The sequence below is a fragment of the Pagrus major genome, chromosome 13 (genome assembly GCF_040436345.1).
Source record: "Pagrus major chromosome 13, Pma_NU_1.0".
Classification (NCBI taxonomy): domain Eukaryota; kingdom Metazoa; phylum Chordata; class Actinopteri; order Spariformes; family Sparidae; genus Pagrus; species Pagrus major.
This window is the reverse complement of record NC_133227.1, coordinates 6,420,406-6,445,165: the sequence shown is the minus strand read 5'-3', so window position 1 is coordinate 6,445,165 and position 24,760 is coordinate 6,420,406. Positions and strand designations below refer to the sequence as shown.

Here is a 24,760-nt window from a genome sequence, read left to right as displayed (position 1 = left end):
ATTATGGAGAATGAGATTCTTTGCACTTCTGGCCCGCGCCTCCAGAGGGAGGTCAAAACTATTTGTCAGTCTCCAGTTGGGATTGCAAATTAGGATGAGCCTCCCTGCGTGACGACCCATGAAACCTCTATTCCTATCCACAGGGTGACTGCTGTACATAATTTGAAAATTAGGGCCTTTGATAACATCTATATGTGAAGCAATACATCAAGCTGCCACCGCCATGCAGCCTCTCTGCGCCTGTGAGAAGCTGCATTTGAGACACATTATTCCTTTTAAATCTGCACTACACATTTTTGCCTATTTCATTCCGAGCTCCGTGAGAATAATAGCGCTTTTCAACTTCTGATGAAAACACGTCATTAACTTATTAGCTGATTAAGAGCCGGAATGAAAGCGATAGATTTGTATTTACAGGTTTCAGGGAGTGCAGCAAAGAATGACAAACTGGTTAATGGCTATTTGCTGGCAGTAAATGAAAGGATATGAATGAAAATGGCTCTCGCAGATATAGCAGTCATTTTGGACAGATATTTTGTCTCGTTAAAGGGTTTAACTGCTCCTAATTTGTACCTACTTTAATGGCGCGGCCCTAAGTACAGGTCTAGCCTTTTATGGAAGATTAGCGGTGTGAAGCTGAGCACATTAGGCCTCTTTTATGAGCAGAAAACAGATAGCATCACACCGCTATCCGGAGGGGCGACTCTTTAAAGACGGTGATAAACTCGAGTAGACGACAAAAAGAGCACGGTAAGTTTTGAATGAAAAAGCCTGGCTCCGGATACCACACAGAAAGGGAGAGTTATAATGCAAAAACAGGCTAAACTCCGGGAATTAGCTAAAATAACTTTGTTAGCTACGTGCCGTCGCGAGCCTAGCTAGGTACGTGCGAATTTTAAGATATCAGGCTGGTTTCTGTGAAGTGAAAAAGAAAAAAGTGGGAAGAAGAGAAACAACGTTGCACTATTTACCCACATATTACGGCTCCGGTCCCTTTGAAGGTCTTGTTCAGAGAGCCTTAAAGTGAAAGAAAATGTTTTCCTATTACTTAATTCAATCAGAGCGCGAGGCGGGGGCTTCACGCGCCGCGCACTGGGCTCCTCTATGACAGAGTCGCCTTTGTTGCGTCTATCCGCCGCTGTCACACACTTTAATTCGACTCTCTTTCTCTCTCATTGAAAACCCTCCACAATGACATTCAATAAGGGCCGCAGAGTGAAAACCTGGTTATTTTTACATATTCTTTCCCCCCGACTCGGCAGGGGCCCGAGCAAAGGAATTAATCACTGCTCTTTAACAGCACTGCCTTCAGGCGATGACTTGTCCCTTTTTTTGTGCCCAGAAATGACACATTAACCTTAAAATGGGTATGCATAAACTTTACATTCAGCTGTTGGGGTTTCTGTAAAGTTAGCCACACAAGTGCAGAAGACCTGTCAGATGCAAGACAAAAAATAATAATATAAGAATGAGCGTTTATTCGTAAACACAACACACAACAGTGAAGTACATGCACACATGCAGCTGCAGATGCGAGCATAATGAAGCTTTAATATGAGAGAGAAACGACGAGGAATTGCTCTTTAATTTACCTGCTGTTAATAATAATGATTAATGTACATTAACAGAATGTTTTCCTTCTCGTCTTGACACAATTACGACTATAACTCTCTCTCTCTCTTTCTCTCTCTCTCTCTCACACACACACACACCTAATAGGCTGCTTAATGTCTAAGACAAAACTTGAATACACACACTGGCTTTCCGAAAGTGACAGAAACGTTTTCTCTCGCAAATTTAAGCCGTGCTCTATGATAAAATGAGAGTGATGATAAAAGGGAGAATGGGCAGTGCCGCCTCTTGCGGCGTGGGTGGGGCTGACAAGAATAGACTACATTATGCAGTTCATTTAGTTAACAAGTGAAATAATGGGGAAGCGTGCAGTGGGAATGCCGAGAGAAAGGCACAAAACCCTATTGAGAGCTCTTGGCCGCTTACAGCGTAACCGTCACATGGCCGAACCGAGTCCGCGGCGGCTATTTAAGGAGCGTCGGTGCGCCTTCAGCACCACTTCGCTGTCCACCGTCCCGACGAGAGCAGGCTGACACCACGCAGCGCCGGCTTCAACTTCTACCACACTGACTGAGCAACAAGTTTGCAAACATGCCGAGGTCTTTTCTCGTGGATTCCTTGATTTTAAGGGAGGCTAACGACAAGGTGAACGAGAACAACCCACCTTTATTCCCGTACGCCGTGCACTCGCCGCACCACCCGCACGGGATGCCGGGCTCCTGCCACTCCAGGAAAGCCGGGCTGCTGTGCTTCTGTCCGCTGTGCATGACCGCGTCGCAGCTCCATCCTTCACCGCCAACCCTTCCTCTTCTCAAGGCGTCTTTTTCTCCCTTCGGCTCACAGTACTGTCACTCAGCCCTGTCGAGGCAACACTCTTCATCCAACAGCCTGAGCCACGCACCGGGGATATACCAAGCTGCGTACTCAGTGCCGGACCCGCGACAGTTCCACTGCATCTCCATCGGTGAGTAGCGCCTCATTTCACCTGGCAGTGTGCGGACAAAGATATATCTCACATGTTTCCATGAAATAACTAACAATCTCTCTTTATTTTATTTCATTTCTTTACAGAAAACAGCAACGGCAAACTTCAGAGCAGCAAGCGCATGCGCACAGCCTTCACCAGCACGCAACTTTTGGAGCTGGAGCGAGAGTTCACCTCCAACATGTACCTCTCCAGACTGAGGCGCATCGAGATCGCCACATACCTGAACTTGTCCGAGAAACAGGTGAAAATCTGGTTCCAGAACCGCAGAGTGAAGCACAAAAAGGAGGGCAAGAGCAGCGGCCAAAGGACTGGATCACATAACTGCAAATGCTCGTCCCTGTCGACCGCGAGATGCTCGGAGGAAGAGGAGGATGACATTCCCATATCTCCCTCCTCGTCCGAGAAGGAGGACGTGGACCTGTCCGTCTCCCCCTGAACACTCTCCCCTCCTGCCTCCCCTCTGAAAGATTTTGGTCCTCACTGATTTTGCAGCCAAAAAAAGACTGATCCACTTGTGTTCAGTCGTGTGTACATAGAAAGAGAATATTTAATCAGGGAATTGCCCTGAATTATTGTATAGCTGTATACATGTTGTACGTTTTGTATGTAGTTTTTTTCTGAAAACGGTCCATTTGTTGTTGCCAATACGATGAGTATGATAGGCATATTTGTAAAGACAAACCCAAATGACAAAAAAACAAACAAAAAAACAATAGCAACATTGTTTATTAGTATTTTGGGGGAAGACAGTATTTTGTATAAATGGTGACTACTGCTTAGATTCATTCTATGTGGATGGAACTGTGACTTCAAATATGGAAAGCTGGAGAGAAATTCCCTCAATGTCACATTGAAATGAAATCACTCTGAAATTATATCTTCAGTGTAATTGAAAAATATTTATTTATTTAAAAATGTTGATACTTAAATAAAAATATTTCTGAGCGGCAGAAAACGTTGTCGTGTGAGTTACATGTTTTGGTCTTTGCGCACCACCGAGTGCGCACTGTGGCGCGCGTAAACTCGGGTTGATGTTAGTTTTGTAAGTTTGGATATCAAATTGTATTTAAAAATGCTGTGAGAGGACACTTAGATCATGTCAAATAATGTGTGATAGTCGTTGGTTAAAATGGTTAAAAGAATTATATTTCCACACATTTAAAATGTCCCTGGCTGCGCTGTATGTGGAAACATGTCCAGTGCGCTATTTCAGACGTAACACTCAGTTTCTTTGCAAAATAATACATTTATTTTAATATTGTCTCACATGACAGTAAAGCTGCTAAGAGCTGTTTGGTGCTCAAATACAAAATTGATTAACAAGATTATAATATTTGCTCAAAGAACCAAAAATAAATCGGGATAAACAAAAGTAAACCAGCCTGCTTTGCACACTGCAGACAAACAAAATGTGCTTGTGTATCTAAAGGAGCTCATTAGGCCACATGAGCTGAACTCCATCCTGGACGAGTAAATCAAATGCTCAATAATCTTCATCACTCCGAGGGTGATAAAGACATTGTTAAGTGCTCCCTTTATGTGCTTTCCCCCGGGGGACACTCAACCCAGATATCACTGCCTGGTCCTTTGGAGCTCTTTTCAAGCTGCATCCCAGCTGAAATGATCCGTCTCGTGTGACTGAGTTAATAATCACCGATGGTGCATAATGGTGCATCAGGAGAGTGTGCATATCTTAAGATATCGATCTAACATGAAAATAAATGAGGGAAAGACACAGTTTGGTGTCCATGACCCATATTGTTCTTATTGTTAACGCACCAGTGGTGTCAAGTTTATTGTCGGTTTTATGAGCTCCAGGTGGGTTTTTAGACCGAATACAACCCCTTTCAGTTCTGTCATTATTGTTTTCAAATAAAAACATTAATATGAATTACCATATAATGTGATTTCTATGGCAAATCATTCAATCTACTATATGAAATAATGTGCCAGGTCAAATAATACGCAGCATCCTCAAACATAAAATCATTTTTTTAGGCAGAGACTTTTATTTGGTAATGTGGTTAAAATTAATCTTAAAATAATGTGTATTTATATTTGAACTCAAGTGAAAAATGTGTCATCTGATCACTAAAACATCTCCAAAAAAGGACAAACCCAGAGTTTAGCGTATAGTTCCAGTTTTGTTCGCCTATTTTACGCACCGCCACAGCTGCTCCCTGACTGAAGCTTTGGCTCTCAAAATTATATTTCTCATGTTGAATGGGCTTTAAATTATATTTACCTCCTTGGAAACGTATGTATGGACTTTATTAAAGGGAGTAAAAACTGTTCTTAAATTGCGTACAGCACGTTATCTGCATCAGTGTGCCTTTTTTGGATGTGGAGTTTCACTTGTAAACTTTCATTTAATTGTTCACTTAAACATTTTAACAAAACTCTAATATTTGCATTTGTTAAGATATGGGATTAGACTATTTTGTTAATTGCACCAAAGAGCCCCATTTTGCTCACAACGTCCTCTGCAAAGCGCCCTTTATCCATTCAATAGCCCGGGGGTATGCGCCCTGGGGGAGCTTATACGCTCGGTGCTCCAAATGCTCAATTTATTTATTCTTAATTTTGTGCCGATCAATTCATTGAAGCAAAAAGGACTACGGTGTCTTTTTAAAAAGAAGAAAAGGGAATTGTGGACGTAACCTTGACGGAGCTGAGGAGAGGGCTCCCCTGACGCTGGAGAGCCGCTTGAGTCAACAGGCGCCCATCTAGCAGACTCGCCCTTGTCTTTATTCTGGCTAATTTTTTATTTACGGCTTTTCTTTGACATGTCTCTTATCTATCAGATTAAAAGAACAGCTTGTAACAAATCAGTCTGCACGATTTACAACAGCATTAAAAGGGGACAAAGGGAGCAGGCAGTCAGTACCTGAGAGTCTGGTAGACGGCGCGGCGCTGCAGCTGATTCGATGGTTTGAAAATACGCACGAAACAAAATACTTGAATCCTGAAAAAGAGCCTTTGTACGTTTCTTTAGAAATCAAGCAATTCTGCATGACAAAGGACAATTAATAAGCCGTCTTTTCACGACCAGCAGCTGGTTTCCCCGTCAAGGAAAGTTGGAAAAAATTCAGACTGAATGCGCGCAAAAGCCCTTTGCGCGCAGACAGCAACCCAAGGTGACCCATTTGGCACAGTTAAAATAACCAAGCCGAGGTAAAAGCGAGGGAACTGTCAAAAACATTTAAGCTGAAATATCTTGAAATTGCAAATCCCTTTATGTGGAGGGACGCTGCCGATGTGGGTTAGTCGTACAAAGGAGGTGGTTAAGTTGGAGAGGCTTTGGAAACGGACACGTGGCTTCTCAATGAGAGCTCTTTTGGACCCGCGTGGCTTGCTGTGGCACTGCACATTCAACTACTTTAAACTTATCCAGCTTGGTAAATATGTGAAGTAAACCCAACATGTTAACCTGCAAACTTTAAGGAAATAGTTTATAAACTTTTAAACACTTTAGTGCATTTATAACGTGTTTTTTTACTCACTTTTAAAGCACAAATGCCAGCTGCTCCAGGCTTCCATCGTCGCCTGTAAAAGCAGGGTACCGAGTTATTACTGGGAGAGGGGCGACTTTTTATAAAAAACACAGTTTTTAAACAAGCATTTAATGGTTTAATGCACTTTCATCTCCACTTTTCATGACTTTATGATGCGTGGTGGCGTTTTTTATTTTGCGTGCAGCTGCTTTTAGCCAATAAATAACCTATAGGAAGGAAATAAATACAGAAGTGTGAGCATGTTTGTGTGAATCGGAAACGGCAAACGTTTTACTTTTTGCATTAACGACGTGAAAGCAGCCAAGTACTCATTCTGTTTATAGCTGTATAACATGTGTTTTCTGCTCTATTTTGGTGCAGCTTCATCCAAAACAGCTCGACCTGCCTCGATGGACTGGAAACAGCTCCAGTTGCTCTCAGTGTTTTTTAACATCACTGTGGTTAAAGTGGAGGAAAATGGAGCAGCAACACGTTTCATTATGGAGCTGTTAGTGGTGACAAAGTGTGCTCAGCCCCGCTCAAGTGGCGGGGAAGGAAGCCGCTCGCCGTTGCCTTGAACTCCAGGCTGTTTCCCTGCTGCAACATTTGAACCCATTCAGCTGTATATAATCTGTTTAACAGCTAATCAGTAATGTAAGATGAAGGACTGGCACGCAGCTTCTCTTTTCCTCACTTTCCCCCCTCTCTCTCGCTCTCTAATTGAATATTCAACGCGCGCACCGTGCCTCTCTCTCCCTCTCCCTGTGCCTCTCTGCTGGCCTTTTTCAGTGTGCTCAGAATGCGCCTTTTTAATTCTCGGCCCATACACAAGCAGTGTCAAAGGTCGGGAAATAATGAACTGCGCAGACACGGAGGTGACCTCTGCAAAGCGCCAGCGGACGGCTCCAGAAGTGAATGCTCCCTGAATGGGATCCTGGTCCAAATATCAGATGTGACATTTGGATAAAATTACAGTGGAGTTGTTTTTATTTTCCTGCCATCGTTTGACTGCTGGCACCTCCAATCAGTCCACATGTGAACATAGAAATTAGAGTCAGCTGAGAAAAGTGGGAATACCTTGCTAATGAGGTAACAAAAAATATATTTCTTGGTGCTGGTGCAACTAAATCAAAAATACGATGTAAGGATACAGAGATTTATAAAAACACACTTGTGCGTCACGACTTTGGAGCCCCACTGTATGTAACCGAGTACATTACATTGTGTTATTATTTAAAACAAACAGCAGAGATGTGATTCATGCAGTTGAATGGCTGTTTTTTTTTTTTTTAACTTTGTGTCGATATGTAATCAAGCAGTTTAGCGTGAGGATTCATTTTGAAAGCGACGAAAGAGTCCAGTGCAAGTTTTACTACACGCACGCGCAAAACGCATACACAACATTGGAGAGTAGTTCACGGTGCCATGTTGTTTTCTCTCCGCAGATAAAGCCAGCATTAGTGTCGCTCTCGGCCACGGTGTGTGGAGTGTTTGGAGCACATCATGTACCTGCAGCAGACCGCCAGCCTCCAGCAGGTCAGTGTGTTTGTTCAGCTCAGTGTCGTGGCTCGCTCACAGGCGCAGTGTGGAGCAGGAGCGTCATCTGGTGGCAAAGAGGGAGAGCTAGAGGGAGATGATTCACATCTACTGCAAGGCCATGCTGTGCAGAATTTTGACATTTGAGTTTGAATTTTGAAAAAATATGATGTTTTATTAATAGTGAAAAGAACACTGTCACTGTGTAGCCTACAGTATTATTTGTGTACAGTAAAATATCCCATCTGATCTCCAAAGGGCCCCATTAATGCTCCTAATTCACATGGCAGCAACACAGACTCTTTATATCACCCTTCTCATTTATCTGCTCTCTGAAAGACTGTATGACAGTTATGAAATTGTCAGGACTAAAGACAAATAAAGGCATTTCCATCATCATAAGTCATCAGTCACTCAGGCAGTATTTTGGCAATATCTTTGAATTTGTATAACTTGTATGACAGTGTGTCCGTAATAGCTAAAATACTTTAAAGAGAGAAAGAAGTAAAGCTCAGTACTCGACCAAATTACCAGAATAAGTTTTGGAAATGTACATTGCTGCAAATCAACCTGATACCACGATACTGATACTTGAGTAAATGTACTTACATTACATTCCAGCACTGCCCGTTAATGATTCCCTCAACCCCTTGGTAGCAAATACACTGGGTGGTCAAAAAGCTGCAGGTCAAAGTGGAGACCTTCAGTAATATTTAAGTAATACTTGAGTAATATTGACCCAAATCAAAACATTTATAACTGGTGAGTTGGATTTGACCAGTTTATTTGAATTTCACTGCTCGACACTGAATGTTTTAATGAAAGTCACGTGTTAGCAGAACCACTGACTGATCATGTAACCAGAACTTTTTATTCTTATAAGTTTTTGTTGTAACAAAAGGTGTCTTATGTACATTATTTCAGGTGCCATCATCACAATTAAGGCAAAACTCTCATCTCAACATTTGTTGTTTTTACTATGAATACAGACAGTCAGTCATTTTTCAGTATCAACATGTATACAAAAGTTACAAAACAAATAAAAAACACTTATATCTCATTTTTGTAATCATTCATCCAGTCCATCTAAACTACAGTATAAAAACACTGTGTCACACCTCAATAAAATCTGCATCTTTAAAAAAATACATTGTAACCTCCTTTAACATCCAAATTCTGTTATGTTCATGACCACTGAGCCACCAACAGAACAAAGTGTGAAAACTTCAGATCCCATGTTTGTAAAATGCAAAGAACAATCTGGAGAAACCATCATCTAACTTTGACTCAAAGCACCATCAAGCCCGAACACATCAAATACAGTCAGCGTGCACACACTCAACCTCCAGTTTACTTTTCACAACATCAGATAATCTTTTTTACTCTTCATTCTTTTCTTCAACACTGGTTCTCATTATTGTCAACAACAAATAGAAAATGCCATAAAATACAAAGCAAGTACAGAAAAAGAAGATACACATGAATAAAAGTCCTTCTGTGGTTAAATACTATTCATTAAGTTTGCGATATATTTAAATCAGAAAAGAAAATTTCCTTTTAAATATTAGGTTAAAAAAAAAAATCACATTGACATCAGCTTATCACAGAGCCAACAGCAACATACAGTATATTTTACTAGTGAGTATCAAGTGTGTGTTAATAAAGAAATAAATAAACACATCTACATGATCTAATTGATTGCTGTTAAACTGTTTAACAGTTTGTCAGTTCTTCAGCTTACCTTTTTATTTATTGTTAACCTTTACTGTACACTTCCTGTATGCTGAGCCCTAAAGCTTCAAGGATCAATTCAGTTCAGACATATTTATGTAAAGACATCACATGAATGAAGAATGTATGCAGGCTGTTGATTGGTCATTCATTTCAAATAATCCAACTACATGTCATAACATGTTTAACATGATTCTATTCAAATTCTTATGGAACTCCAAGTAGCGTAGCAGCTTCCAGTACATCAAAATTTTGTAGAGACCCCATAAAATATGAAGCCCCTCAATTGACCCAAACAATTTTTTTTGTCCAAATTGAAACAAGGAGAAGAATGTTATTTTTGAACTGATGAACTATCATGACAACTGAATAAGCTCTGTCCTCTAAGACTGAAAGAAGTTGTTGAAAACTCTGGAAAAGCTTGCAGAGGACCTTCAAACTCACAGACTGTATAAAAGAAGTGGATGCAGCAACCTTGGCGTCACACATTGGTTTGTGGACTAGCGTTTTGAAGTGTTAAGTTTGGAATTTTGACTCCTGCCATCTTGGTCTTTTTGGAACCAGAAGTGACCATTTTTATATGAGATTGTGGCACTGGGGAAGAGCGGGGGGTTAGGGGATAAGTTTACAGCTAAAGCTCGCTCGAGCTAGCTAACTTGGTTAGCAAGGTGCATTGGTAATTCACCTTAACTGTGATATTAACTTAGATGCTAATTGTGGCTAGTGAAAAATAGGCAACCGAAAGGCAAACAAGACATTTTCATGAACTCAAAACAGAACGTGACAGGGTCAAAGTTTTAAGACGACAACACAGACAACCAAAAACATGTTCACAGCTATTTAAATATACACACTGCCTTGTCAATGACAAGGTAGCCACGCTCTAAAGCATATCCATCTTTATCGTCTATTTTACTCTAAATGGGACCAACATTTACTTAATAAACATCATACTGTATTGTAGAAGACTTGAAACTAGCGATTAAGTCCATAAACTCATTAGTGAAATGTTTACTTTCGTATTAAATCGAGTGAGATGTAAGGTCATTTTCTCATAAGCTTACATACAATTGGACTTCTTTTGCAGCCAGTGGAGTTGCCCCCTGCTGGCCAATAGAAAGAATGCATGTTTAAGGCACTTGGCTTCCTCCACACTGGCTTCATTTTCAGAACCATAGGTTACATCCACTTCTTTTATTCAGTTTCTAGTTAGGCTACTTTTCCCACAAATGATCTAAATCTTTCTTGGCAGTGTTTCACTGTGACTGTGTAGCACCACATGTACACTTGATTTTTATATCTCACATTTTATGTAACTTGACATGAGTATGCCTGTCATTCTAAAGTCACTTTGAAAATATTTCCTTCATTGATCTCAGTAGAGCTGAAACAATAACTCGATTTGAAGTTTAGTTTTTATTATTTTTAGACCAAACAATCGGCAAATATAGAAAATAATCAGCAGATTAATCGATAGTGAAAAAAATCATTTGTTGCAGCTCTAGATCTCAGTCAACATTAAATGGCTTTCACATACAGCACGGCTTCCTCAACTCTCTCTCAAATACTTCATGGTCTTACAAAATAATCAGATTCTTTTGTATACTGTATCTATGTACAAACACCCAGTCTCAGAGTCAGTGACCGTACCTCCAGTCACTCAATCTGCCTGTGGCTCCTGCTGTCAAATATCATCGATCTCCTCTGTGGCTGGTAGAAGCAGCTGGTTGATGTTTCCAGTCTCTGTCCACTTTTTGGAATAGTCATTTTGTTTTGAAGAGCGATGCCCTCTGGCGTCCTGAAATTCTCTGCCATCTCTTTAGAGAAGACATTACCTGCCGATGTGTCATTCAGGCTCTTGATGGATGAGAGGAGCTTGCCATCGTCTCCTGAAGGCGGGTAGTCCATGATGGGAAAAGGAGGGCTGAGCAAGATGAGACTTTGAGGTCTCTGCCTGTTCCTGAACGACGGTCTCTGTAAGATGTTGCTTCTGTTGGGTCTGGGACAATCTACAAACACTTCCAGACTGGGCGCGTGTCTCCTTGTTATGACTGGCAGCTCTGGAGTAGACGTGTTCTTCACAGCCTCAGCAAATTTCTCGCCATTTTGGTGTTTTTGGTGTTTGGGTGAAGGCTCTTTGTTCTCCAGCTCCTCCTTTAGATCCGACATCATCGGAGAAGGTGCGGCATTGCTTTTCTCTGCGCTCGCTTTTGGATGTTCCTTTTCTTGTTCCTTCACTGCGTCGAAATCATTCTCTTGTCTGGAGTGAGGTATCTGACTGTACTGCACCTTTGGAGGGACGACGGGCACAGCTTTGGCCTGGCATGTTTTGATCATGAAGGCTGTACGCACCGATGACACGCTGACCGGGGCTGAATTTCGACGTAGAGGCGCCTGCCGATCACTCAGAAACAACTCCAGCTCCGAGGACAGCCCGTTGTTTGCAGTTCCAGATGAGGCTGGTAATCCTCTCTGACATGAGGAAAACTCTGATGAATTACGATTTTGTTGATTTGAAATGTCTCTTATGCATCGTTGCCCCAGATCTAAATTCAGTGAGTATGGCCTGTGTTTTGCAAAGTAATTTTCCTCTCTTTTCTCTGCCTCGTAAGACATCTGTCTGTAAAACCTCTGAGATGACGCTGTATTCTTCTGTTTTGTGCTGCATTTCCCTGTGTGAGGTTGTGTCGTGTTACTGCTGTTCACACTGACCCGTGTGGGTACTGACGGCAAATACGTCCATTTAGCTTTTGGTTTGCTGCATGTCGTCTGAGGAACGTTTCCTGAGAGGTGTTCAGTGCTCTTAATGTGAGATTGTTTATTATCAACAGCAGGAGGTGACATCTTTCCCTCCTCTAGGCTCAGAGTTTCCCCATGAGAGCTGAAAGGTGACAGCTGGTTGAAGAGCTTCTCCACGTCCGGTGAGTGGAGAGGACTGGTGACCCACTGCTTGGTGGAGCTAAGATCATCCCAGGGCTCCACCAAGTCGAGCTCCTCTGAGTTTCCTTCATCAATGTCAAGGTGTGGCAGCTCCAACGTGTGGCGTCTCTCCTCCAAACACACTGACAGCCTCTGAATAAGTTCCAGCTCAGGAATCACACTCTTCTTTGCACCTTCACAGGAGTTGTTTTTGTCTGCTTGAGGACTTTCATGTTTCTCTGAGTTTTTGTTAGCTTCATCTGGTACTGTGGAACTTTCGACCGCTGGAGTATCCTCTATCGTCAAAGGATTCATAACTTTATCTGAACAGGTTTCCTTAAAAGGAAGTTGGCCCTCCTTGCTGGAAGCTGGGTCATCTTTGTTTAAGGATGTGATTTTTTGATTCAGCTTCTTCTCTTTTTCATCCACCATGTCAGCAGGGCAAGAACTGTCTGTGTTTTTGCGAAGAGAAAACAAGATGTCTGACTCCGAGGGCTGTTTCTTTGCAGAATTTGATCCAGTGGTGAATGCATGATCACTCAGAGAGGTATTTGAAGAGTGCTCCCTAAATAACAAAGACAGAGATGGAGAGCTGCGGCTTCGTTTTGACTTAACATCCATCGTTAACTTTGTGAACTCAGTGGTACTCTTGGAGCCAAAAACGGGTTTGAAAGTCTCATCCAGCAGGTCAATTTCAGGTTCAGTTATCTTCAGTTCTTGATGGAGGTCAGACCACGGTTCTCTCCCAGTAGAAGATCGCTTTTCCTGAGAAAGTATAAATGATGAACAAACAAAAACAGAAAGGATTAAATATAGCCAAAATGATCCCCCATTCATCTCTAAAACAAACAAACAAAAGTATGTGCTGTCCAAACCAATGATATATAGGCAAACATCTTCAAATAAATTTGAGATAAAAGGGAATTGAGGAAAAAAGGAAGGATTACTACTTTAAAAGTAATAATCATTACAGAAAAGAAGACGTGTGCTAATGAAAGATAGCATCTGAAATTCTGCTCTAGTGGAGGTACAACATTACCAGTTTAGTAGCTATGGGCTGGTTGTGCAGTTCTTTCCCAGGAGATGGCGCTACATCTTTGCCTTCTCTTGCATTTGCAAGGGGCGGTGGTTCCAGTTCAGAAATATTCTTCCCTCCTCGACTTTCTTGCACCACTTCTTTGCTTGAATCTGAATTAAAAAAGGATGTTTTTTTCAGTACATCCGATTACACATGTAGGACTTTAATAACAACCCAACAAGCCACTTTAAAATGTGATAAAGGAAGATGTCCTCACCCTCTGGCCGGACTCTAGCAGACGGCTCCTCTGTGTTTTTCTTCTCTGTTCCTTCCTGCTTCTTAGGTTCCATTTGGGGGAAAGTGTTGCTCTTTCCACTGTTGCCGCTGTGTTCGGAGCTTTCTCTGCTGGGCTTCAGAGTAGCTGCTTTGTCCTTGGCAGGCCCCCTGCATGGCGTGCTGTTGGAGCTGATAACGGCTGACACGCGCAGGGGTACAGACACGGCAAAAGGCTCAGATATGTTGACGGCTCTGCGTTGATGCCTCGGCGAGGACTCCAGCGGGAAGAAGCTTCCTGGGAAGGAGGGCCGAGAGGAACTGTTGTGGGAGGAGCCTGAGTACAACATCCTCCTGTTTTTTGGGGATGTGGGTTTGTAGCCGCTCAGGTCATCACCTTTGTACACCTTCAGTTGCTCTGGTAGTGTTTTTTGAGGGGCTGCAGAGGCACCTGGTGACCCCTTTTGGTTTGTGCTAGAGCTCCAGCCACCTGTTGCCCCGTCAGCTTTGTTCCCTTTAAACTCCCAGTTTTGGTCGCTTTCACTCAGGTCATAGAGCGAGTCAGATCCCAGGGTTCTGGACTTTACATCTGGAACAAAAATGCCACCAGATGGACTGTTGTTTCCTGTTCTGTCATCATCTGTGCAGTGACAAGAACATAAGAGAAAATATCAGTTCACTCTAATAGATTCAACAACACCATTTCATAGAGTGGCAACGACAACGTTTTTGTAAAATTACACTGTCACACTCTTTTGCTCTGTATTTAAATGAATATATGAAGATTTTAGCACCACCTGTTGGTAAGGAGCACAAAGACTCCATGCTCCTGGACGGACGAAGAGCGGCCTTTTCTGTAGAAATAAGACAATAATATTATCACAGGTTGTTTTTTTTTAATTAGAAAAAACCTTGAAAAATAAGTAGAACTTGGCTGAATTTAGTTTTTTCTTGTTTAATACTCCAGGAATCATCTCATCACCCCTTAGATTCATCTGGCTCTACTGGTTACAATTCCTCGCTGTCTTAAATGTTGTGCACGAGTTGTTCATGTTCACATTGCAGGAATACATTAAAGGGACAGTTCACCCCAAAATCAAAAATACATATATTTCCTTGTACCTGTGGTGCTGTTTATCCATCTAGATTGTTTTGGTATGAGTCTCCGAGTTTTGGAGATATGAGCAGTAGAGATGCCTGCCTTTTTTTCAAATATAATGAAACTAGATGGCACTCAGTCCATGGTGCTCAAAGCGCTAAGAAGATACATTTGAAGAAAAAAACTCAACAGCAAAGTCTCTTTGGAGAAATCATGCTCAAGATAATCCACAGACTTTGTTGTGAGCAGTTTCATAAGGGAACTATTTTCTTTCTGTATCACAGCGTAGAAGGAAGCGTGCATTTATTTATGGGTGAGAGGCTAGGTAACTAAGATAACTAACGTTACAGCTCAGCCAAGAAGGACGCCAAAAAAATAGTTCCTACATAAAGTGTTCACAACAAGGTCAACAAGGATTATCTTGAGTAACCGGGTCATGATTTCTGGACAGAGACATTGCTTTTGAGTCTTTTAATTCTGTTTTATTGTTTCTTGTGCTTTGAGCACCATAAACTGAGTGCCATCTATTTACATTACATTCAAGAGAAGGCAGACATCTCTACAGCCGATAACTCAAAACTCGCCAACTCACACCAAAACAATCTCGATGGATAAATAGAACTGTCCCTTTAACTGAACAATGAACGGTCCCTTTAAGTGACCTTCCCTTTACAGGGACACTCTACCTGTTATCCCGGGTGATCGTATGAACACACTGCCGTTTCGGCTCAGTTTTCCCTTCGAGTCCACAGACCGTCCCAGGTTGAAGATGGACTTCCACTTCTTCGATTTCCCAGAGAACTTCCTCCTAGCAGATAAACAAAGATTGTTAAACTATCCCACAATAGTTGTGACAGTAATAAATACAGTAATCATACATGCATCAAACACTCTGCATACTGTTTGTAAGTTATATTCATTAAGTCCATTTAGACTGAATGTGTCATACTTGCTGTCTGATATGTCTATGACGGTGTGGTAGAGCGTGGCAGTGCTGGTGTCAGGCAGACTGTTCTCCCGCTGACGTTCTCTACGCACGGGATGGTTTGGACTCAAGGAGCGGGCCTGGGCTTCTTCCAGGCTCATCAGTTTCATCGGCCCACACTGGCCACTGATCGGGAGCGTGGCGTACTTCTCCCCACACATCAAACTCGACCCTGGAGAAGTAAAATAGGTCCAATGTTGAGATAGCAAATCCATCTGCCCAACTAATCTCCCTCAAAGGAATCCGCTTGTATTTTTTAGACATCATACCTTCTTTGGGTTTGATCTGCACCGAATCACCACTGAAGATCTGTTCTGTGTGGTTTAGAATAAACTCAACCACCGACTGTTGTATCCGCACCGCCTGGAAAGCCATGTCTCCGTTACCTGATGATGCCTCAATGTCTTTACATCTGAGAAGATGAAAAAGAAGACATGTTAAAATCCTTTGAATGTTTATTTATGCATATTTTTCCAAAGCAGCTACAGAAATTCCTGAATTTCTCTCCACATTACCTAAAAAAATAAGGATTTGTGAAGCTAAATTTACCTCAATAGATTCGGAGCCCAAACCAGGGCCAGGTTTCGTGTGTGCATGTTCGTCTGGGTGCTTAAGGTGGCAAGGTGAGCCAAGTGCTTAGTGAGGTACTCCAGAGTCCTGAGGAGAGTCAACAAACACACAGTTATTACATTGTTCATTTGTTTCTTTGGGTATTATGATAGAAATCTCAGTAACAACAGTTCACCTGAAGTGAGGGGTCGGCAGTTCTTTGACGACCCTCTGAATGTGCAAAAGTCTCTCATGATCCCCCTGGACTCTGACCACTTCCTGCATGTAAAACAGACAGATGTCCATGTCAACAGAATTCACATCTAGGGCTTGATCCCTGTGCCTCAGCAGCTGGTTTAGAAAACTGTCTTACTTCCAACAGTTAATTAATCACAAATATGAATTGAATTCTCATGCTTGTGGCCTTTGCAGCTCTCTTGAAATTCTGTCTAATGATGTTTAATTTGATCACCAGTAAACAGGATCAATGTAGGGTAAAGCTATGATCCCACTGCTTGGCTCTGCAGGCTTCCACCTGGCCTCCTAACCCAGTTATCCACGCTGAACAACTATAAACAGGAGTGTGCCGTCAAACTCATGTGACTGAGGCCCAAACAGCTGAGCATGTTATCTGCGTTTGTTAGTCATGGGTGAGGTCGTAAACATACGTTGTTGTTAAAGTGTCCTCTCTCCCTGCACAAGGATTTACTTGGAAATGACACATTATGTTACAAAATGTGTGAAAATTTACATCAAGCACCTAAAAATGTACAGATCCTTCTCAGCTCTCATGATTTCATTCCTTCCAAATCAACTTGGTGAGAAAGTTCTTGGGTGTGTGTTTTTTTCCATATTACACCATGTAAGGATACACTGGAGCACTGGAGTTTTTCAGGCACGAGCAGCACAAGATGTACTCATGCCAAGGTATGCAAATGGCCCGTCAAGGTACACAGAAAGCTACACAGAAAGCATGAACCAGGTCTTCACAGTTTGGTATTCCTGTTTCCTCTTCTCTAAAGTTTCTTTCACACACAGAAAATGCAGCCACAAAACTTCTTTCTGGTACTAAATGTAGACTTTGTGTTACCCCAATTTTGACAACACAGGTTGCCAGTTAAAGTTTACACTTAATTTAAATTCTCATTATACTTTTAATGCTTTTGCACTTGCTTTATTACAAACTTAAAACCCCACAATGGCCTGGCAAAAGGGTCGGCTAAAACGTAACACAAACATAAATATACACAAATCATAAACATTCATCAGTTTATCAGTTGTGTCATAGAGTGTATTCAGGAATCAAGAATCAAGAATTGAATCTGATCAGAAATAGGCACAAATACATCAAAATGTTACTTGTTACAAATTACAAAAACTTGCTTATCAAATATAGATAAAATACAAGAAACTGGCATGAGAAAATCTATTTAATCAAAATACAAGTTATTTGTAGTTTAAAAAAACTATTCTATACAAACAGATTTTATTACATTTTAGCCATTTGTTTGCCTCAGTAGGGTTGGATTTTCTGAGCTAGTTGTTGTATAGCGACAGTCCATAATTCAAATTAAAGGTGCACTACTGTATGTAGTTTCCAGGAAAAAAAAATCAAACTCAAAAAGTTAATATTTACAATGTTAATGAGGTAATAAATCAAACTCTGAAATAGTTATTTGATACATTTCTACATAAACAAGTCGTCCTCAAGAGGAATAAGATCCCCAAAACATTGTTTAAAGCTAGAAACGTAGAAGGGTCCTGCTAAGGGTCCTGTTTTACATTGAGGACAGTTTGTGTATTCAGTCATGAAAATCAATCAGTGAAGGTTTTTGAAGATTTCTTCCCTAAGTCATTATTTTGTGTTATTAATTAATGATCAACATAACTTGATGTTTATGTCACTGGTTCATTTAACTCCTAATGTAGCCTGCTCTGATTTTGCATTGAACATAGATCATGTCAGTGGTTAAAACAGTTTTCTAATGGAAAACATATTTCATATATTATGAATGATTAATCCTAATTTTTTGTGTTAAAGCAGCCGACTATTAATTAATGAAATAGCTTAAAATGTGCATCCCTAATTCAGGACCATCTTTTTATGGTTTTAAGGGAGCAAAACAACTACTTTTGATGACAAAGATGATACTGATAGTAAATCTTAATGAGTTGAAATAGCTGTTTTTGTGTAATTATGTAATACAGTATGTTCTTTGTTTATAGTTCAGTTGACATCTGCAAATAATATTGTGTCTCCAGGGAAGAGATGAAAACAGCTGATCAATAGTGAGTCAGAGAGACGAGGTCACACTCATGAGACGTGATATAAATAATGTGCAGTGCTGACAGAAATATGCTGAGGGACCATGTGGAGTAAATACTGACATCATTGCCATTCTGCCTGTTACTTATTACTTAGTAAAGCATGAACTTAAAATCAATCCGCTGTCAGACCTCCTTGAGGCCTCACAGAATTTTAGTTTTCATTGAAGCAAACATTTAAATGTGACTTGAATGTACTCACTGTGAACTTGCTGTATAGCTCATATGTGAGCAGAGGATTGGGTAGCTCCCTGAAGTACAGCTTACATAAGGAACCCACACAGTGGATGTCCTGGAGGTACACTTCCTTTGTAAGGTCAGGGCACGCCTCAGAGCTGAATTCCTGCCTGCACACACACACACACACACACACACACACACACACACACACACACACACACACACACACAGTTAGCTGAATGCTTTGATTGTAACCCATGCTAAGTACTGCTGCAGTATGTGCGGCTTGTTAGATTGAAGTCTATCCAGTCAACTAATGTTGTTATGGCAAAAAAAACAGCAACAAAGATGTTAAACAAACCCGATACTAATCTGAGAAAACAAATATTATTATAATATAATAATGACTATTTAATCAGCATACATGGATAAAAACCCTGGAATAACATTAACCCAATTTTGTGGGCATGATTTGTGACAATATTTGATTCAGTGTAGCATAAATTTTGAAGAAAAAAAAAACTTCAGCTGCTCCAAACAGGAAGTATGCACCAGTAATATTAGAGAATGTGTATAGATACACACATGTGATACATAAACACCCAGTCATAGTAATGAAATCGTATTTTTAATCACCCAATATGTAATATTTTCTGCTACTTCAGGTTTTTGATGCCTTCAAAGCTTTACAGCACATGAAACATGTTGCATGAGTACCTGAGACGCTGGATATTTGAGGTGACCCCCGACAGTCTGTAGATCCCGTCCACAATCCCATGCTCCTCAATAAACTCTGCACATTTCTTCAGAACCTGAGGAACTGAAGTTAAGAAATCATGTTAGTCATAGAGAAACATGTTAAAAAAATAGGATTTATTTTGCCCTGGACTTGATGGTCACGTTAAATCTTAAAACCAGGAGAAGGAAACAACCGTGAATGTAATGTCTCAGCAGAAACAATGCACATAAGGTTGACTTTATGGTATAGGGTTTGTTCCACCATGTCTGTTTTCTATTCCTTAGGGCCACTGATTGTAGGTGGACTTCGACAGGAAGTTAAAAATGGTTTGTTTGTTTCAGAGGAAGGTTGACACACCCAGTCCTTGTAGCTGGTATTACTTACGACATTTCCTCTAATAGAAAACGGCTTTTGAAATGTTACCACTGACCTGCAGTGTGCAGCTTTCTGAACTACAGTACATCACCTTCTGTACACAACTGTGTTGGCTGCACTATTAAAACAAATCCAAACAAATCACATGCTCCGATCCAGTCCGACCACAACTTCTCTTTAGCTAATAGTGAAAATATCAGTTGATTGCAAATCAGTATACAGGGAAAATGTTCATTCTGAAAGTGAATATGTTGCAGTTTGGATCGCATGGAGATTTAGATTTAAACACAGATTAAGATCAGCCAGTGTGCAACTCTTTTCAAATAAAAAGAGTTACTTTCAACTGAATCCAATAGCCTTCATTAGCGTCTCACATGGGTCACATGTAGTAATAAGTAATTCAGTGTTAGTGCAGATTTAAATAAGGCACTGGATATTCATGAATGAAAATTAATGGTTAATACTACCTGCCAGTAAAACTTCTCTAGAGATACATTTCCAGTTTTTAAGATAGTTGATTGTTGAATCTTATTCCCAGCTCTTCAAATGCTGATGCTTTGGGTTGGTTGGTCGGGCCGGCCACCAAACTAAACCTTTATTTTATTAGTAACGGACTCACAACTATCTTAAGAATTGTACGTTTAAGTCCTGGTTATGACTTGGCTGAAACTGTAATCATGATGCCAACTAGTTACTTTTGTATGTTTGAGTTCATGGTGTAAAGTTGGCAAATAAGGTTCAATATGGCCTGGCAGACATTTCTCGTGGAAGAAAAAAATACAATAATGTTTACTGTAAGGTAAAACTGCTCTTTCTCGGAAACTGAGCATTCCTGGAAGAGTGACACTTGTTTGTTTGTTTGTTTTATTTGTCTGCCTATTTGTTTATGTGCTGTCATGGATTGGTGTTTTTGTCTGATTATTATATACAGTGATTTTAACATTTGAAACTGTAACTTGTAATTTTAATCATTGGTTTAACTATCAATGCCCTTCATGGGACTGGTGTTGGAAATTAGCTTTGGCTATATACACACGTAAAGTACGTCGGATAATTCTTCTGCAAGCTTCTCAGTTTCTCTGTATTTGTTCCTTTCAAGTAAACAAAGTAGAAAACTGATCATCTTGCAAACAAAATTCATCCTCCACAAAATGTAAGAATAGTCTCGGTAATGGTTCATGTCTCAGTAATCACAGCGAACACCAAGAATCTGCCACTTACATTCTCATCTATTTGACTTAATTGGACTTTCAGTGACATGCCTGTGGTCAAATGCTGGATGATGAACGACTCTGGAACCTTCATTTAGTGCCTCTCAGTCTCTGCACTGAGGGAAGATCCCCACTTCTTGTAGACTGGCAACAAAAATACCGTCTGATTTTTCAAAATACTTTATGAAAACACACGACATTAAATCAGCACATGATGTGTGGCAAGAAAGATTTCAGGTTACAGTTTGACCCAGCCTCAACGCAGTCAACAGATGCAAGTTATTTGTTTCTACAATAATGTTAAATGTTCCATTAAATGCTGAAACTGCAGCTGCTGCTCAGTGGTTGGCTTTACAACAACCCTTAACAGCCCTGCAGTCTTTTTCTTTGTAGGTTTTATAAACTTATTTTATGACGACAGTGTTGTTTGCTGACTTTAAATTTAAACGTTCAGGGCAAGACTCACAAAACCGTTATAAAACTGGTGAAGTGAAAAATGTGTTTTGGTGTCTACTGATTTGGAAATGCTTGTCTGAAATTGTCGTAGTTGGCAATGTGAAGCTAGAAAGAACTCAGAGAATGGCAAAATCCTGAGGTGAGAGTTTCATACTACATCCAATGCAGACTTTGTCACAGAAGTTTTATTGATCACTGTCATCAACTAATTATTATTATTAGAACAGTGGGCTGGTGATCCATGGACTAAACTGAAACTACATACATTTAGGATGATACAATTAATACAACACGTTGTGTCAGTCTTGAAGAAGAAATGCAGATTTGTTCAATGTGTTGTTTGACTGACACAGAAAACGAGTTTCATTTCGATTTCAACTGCCCTTTTCACGGGGAACTACGCAGAACATTGCTTAGTAATATAGAAACAGATAGAGGTTTTTTCTAAATATGGATGAGGAACAGAGATAAAGTTGACACTGTACAGGTTATTTGAAATGTGTGGTTTCAAGTATTTTTTTCTTTCTTTCCCTGCAACAATTTAGTGACATCACTTTACTGACTTTACTTTTTTTTTGCTGCACTCTGTATTCCCGGAAGGCAATGTATGTTTTGTAATGTGATGTGGTGTCTCGGGGGATGGGCCAGATATGGCCATGACAGAGAAATCAAAATAAACAAACTATTATTAGAGACGTTCTGATGTTAAATCTTACAGAAATGAAGGTCAAAGATTGTTTTCTCTGTTTCAAGAGTGCTTTCATACAACCAAGAGATTGTGAGTGTATAAGCATTGCATTCTCGTGAAGTGAAGCAAGGAAGAAAGTCAACATAACATTGTGTTGAATTTTGTGTGCAGGGAAGATTTTGGCATCAGGTACAATTTAATATCCTATTCAAAATAAAAAGTCACTATCAGGTCACTATATCTAAACTTCTACTTTGTGTCTATGTTGCCTCGTCAGTAGCTTTCAGTGCTGTTCATTTCTTTTCATTAGTAGTTGATTCACAGTCTAAAAGCACACTGCATCTGCCTGACATCCATGATGGAGGGGTACGATCCAAACCTCCTCCCTCTCTTCCTGCCCTGATTGCCCCGCCTTAGAGAGCGTCCACTGTAACAGGTCTTCCTTAAAGTTATCCTCAACACAGCTATTCATACGCCTCTGCACGTGGGAGACTTCTGTTCTCTCTCTTTTTTTGACACATCATCCAAAAAAAATGACAGATGATGTTTGTAAAAACAGAACAATTCAGAAGAACAAAAAGGGATAAAAGAATATTACCCTCTCAAACAAGCCTCATCACATTTTTAAATATTTAACAAAGGTGTTTGTTTCTACTCTTTTTTTGTCTTGGCTCATTATTTTCTCTCATCCAACCAGGCAGCAGCACCGCCCAGTCTTTTGTCAGACACAAACTAGTCATAGGAACTATAGTCACCGTAGGAAATTGACACGAAAAATGTAAGAGCCACACCCAGAGTCACAAATGACCATTTAACACAGCCAATGAGTGAATGAATGGCCTTACTAAATGTAAAACACATGTATACCTACCATTCATATACGTGACAAACTTGGAGCAAATCCTGTTTTTGTTACACAAAGACATCTTTTTTGTCTTAATTTCACCATATGATGTATATTTAAAGGTTATAATAGCTACAATAATGTAGGAAATGACTAATAAAGCTTATTTTTTTAGTATAAAATGTGTATGTGTATGTGTATGAGTCAAGTAACTGGGGAAGAAATCAGTTTGTAGTTTGATGAAAGCTGCTAGTAAAGGAGAGTTAGATTTCAAGGAAAGCAATGTAAAACATTTACCATCATGTCCTGAACTCTGGAGATGTTCTATCAGGTCACAGCCGAACGCATTCTCACTTCCTTTCTTTTTGGTCTTTTGCTTAGTCCCTTTATTCTTCATGTGGCTCCAGTTAGTCGTCCAGACGGTCAAAACAAACAGATCCTTGGAAGCACAGCGATCGATCCATATGACCCCGAGAAAGGTTGAGTTTGTGGGTCAAAAACAGCAGCTACATAGAAATCCCAGCAATCAGCTCCCCAAAGTCTGCATCCGCTCACATACTGACTAACCGCACGCTGTAGGAGGCTGAGAGCAGAAGTGACGTCACATTTTGAACTTTAAGTCCTTTAAATCATCATTACTTTAGGTGATGATCGAAGAAAAGAGGTAGTGTGGCCGTTGCCTCGCTGGGACGTGGCAGACGGCTGCTTTATCTGTGAAGGATTTGCAGAAACAGCATTAGAATCGGCCGGTTTCCTGTTGTTTTTTTACCCCCAGCCAGTCTCCCTCTGTGTGCTGCTTTTTATCTCCTCCTCTTTTCCTTCATTCCACACAGTCTCCCCTTTTCACTGGCTTCTCTGGAGCTGAGGAAGCATACATGTATCAAGAAAGGGAAAGCCCCTCAGCAACATTAGTTTTTAGTTTTAATGTAATTTTCTGCTGAGATTTTTCAAATATTCTGTGTGAAGAGATGAACTCGTGGCAGTGGTGTGGCAAGGATTTTTGAAATGTTGGGACTGTGTAAAGGGGAGGGAAGTGAAGTGAGGGGAGGAGAACAGCTGACTTCTGTTTCTCTCCTGGTTAAGGAATTACTGACCTCTTTTATCAATCTTTTTTTCATGTGCCCAACTCAGAGTTAACGGGAAAGCTGCTCACTGCCTTCCTGAATGCTCCCAATGTATACAATTTCCTGTGGAGAGAGCCCGGGCTCGAAAACAAAAACAGACGGGTTCTGAAGGAAGAGGGAAGTGGGAGGTGACTGAAGTGAGGGCCTGAAGGGCACAGATGGGAAATGGGGGGAGATTGAGGGGGGGTGGGGGCATTGGGGTGAGGAGATGGATGACACACACATGGTTCTTGTTACTAGCTGCTATGCGTTTCATGTTTTTGTTTTAAAAGCTGGACTGCAACATAATCAATGAACACATAAATGTGTGGCATTGATGTTAATCTTAAAGGGATTATATTTTCATCCAGTACTCCAGGTATCTTTCTACTTCCTGTCTTAAGTAACTGATATCCAGTTACATCCTTGCATTCCCCTGAGAACGATCATGAAAATATCCCTGAGGAGTGATGATGTATTCCTCATATTTGTAGCTTTTTTACAGTTTCACACAGAAAATGATAGATCCTAAAACCCAAAATCCATAAATTGAGGTTTGAAATGTTATAGCTGTAAAATACTTAACTTTCCCTGAGGAGATATTTTAACACTTAATCACTACTTGCAGTTTATCTACCCGTGTTGTCAAATCACCACTGACCACAATGACTGCAT

At 40.6% G+C, this 24,760-nt stretch overlaps 2 protein-coding genes across 2 annotated transcripts; one reads left to right on the top strand and one right to left on the bottom strand.

Moving 5' to 3' along the window:
• The first annotated feature begins 2,163 nt into the window (after window positions 1-2,163).
• gsx1 (GS homeobox 1) lies at window positions 2,164-2,996 on the top strand. The gene is made up of 2 exons (XM_073480116.1): window positions 2,164-2,536; window positions 2,644-2,996. The coding sequence occupies exons 1-2, from the start codon at window positions 2,164-2,166 to the stop codon at window positions 2,994-2,996; spliced, it is 726 nt and encodes a 241-aa protein (XP_073336217.1).
• A 5,443-nt stretch (window positions 2,997-8,439) lies between these two features.
• On the bottom strand, window positions 8,440-23,609 carry arhgap31 (Rho GTPase activating protein 31). The gene is made up of 12 exons (XM_073479066.1): window positions 23,280-23,609; window positions 19,387-19,489; window positions 18,692-18,836; window positions 16,361-16,443; window positions 16,165-16,272; window positions 15,885-16,027; window positions 15,580-15,787; window positions 15,317-15,438; window positions 14,329-14,385; window positions 13,536-14,171; window positions 13,280-13,428; window positions 8,440-13,005 (listed from the first exon to the last, which is right to left on the bottom strand). Exons 1-12 carry the CDS (start codon window positions 23,377-23,379, stop codon window positions 10,978-10,980), a joined length of 3,882 nt encoding a protein of 1,293 aa, XP_073335167.1. The 5' UTR covers window positions 23,380-23,609; the 3' UTR covers window positions 8,440-10,977.
• Between the last annotated feature and the right edge of the window lie 1,151 nt (window positions 23,610-24,760).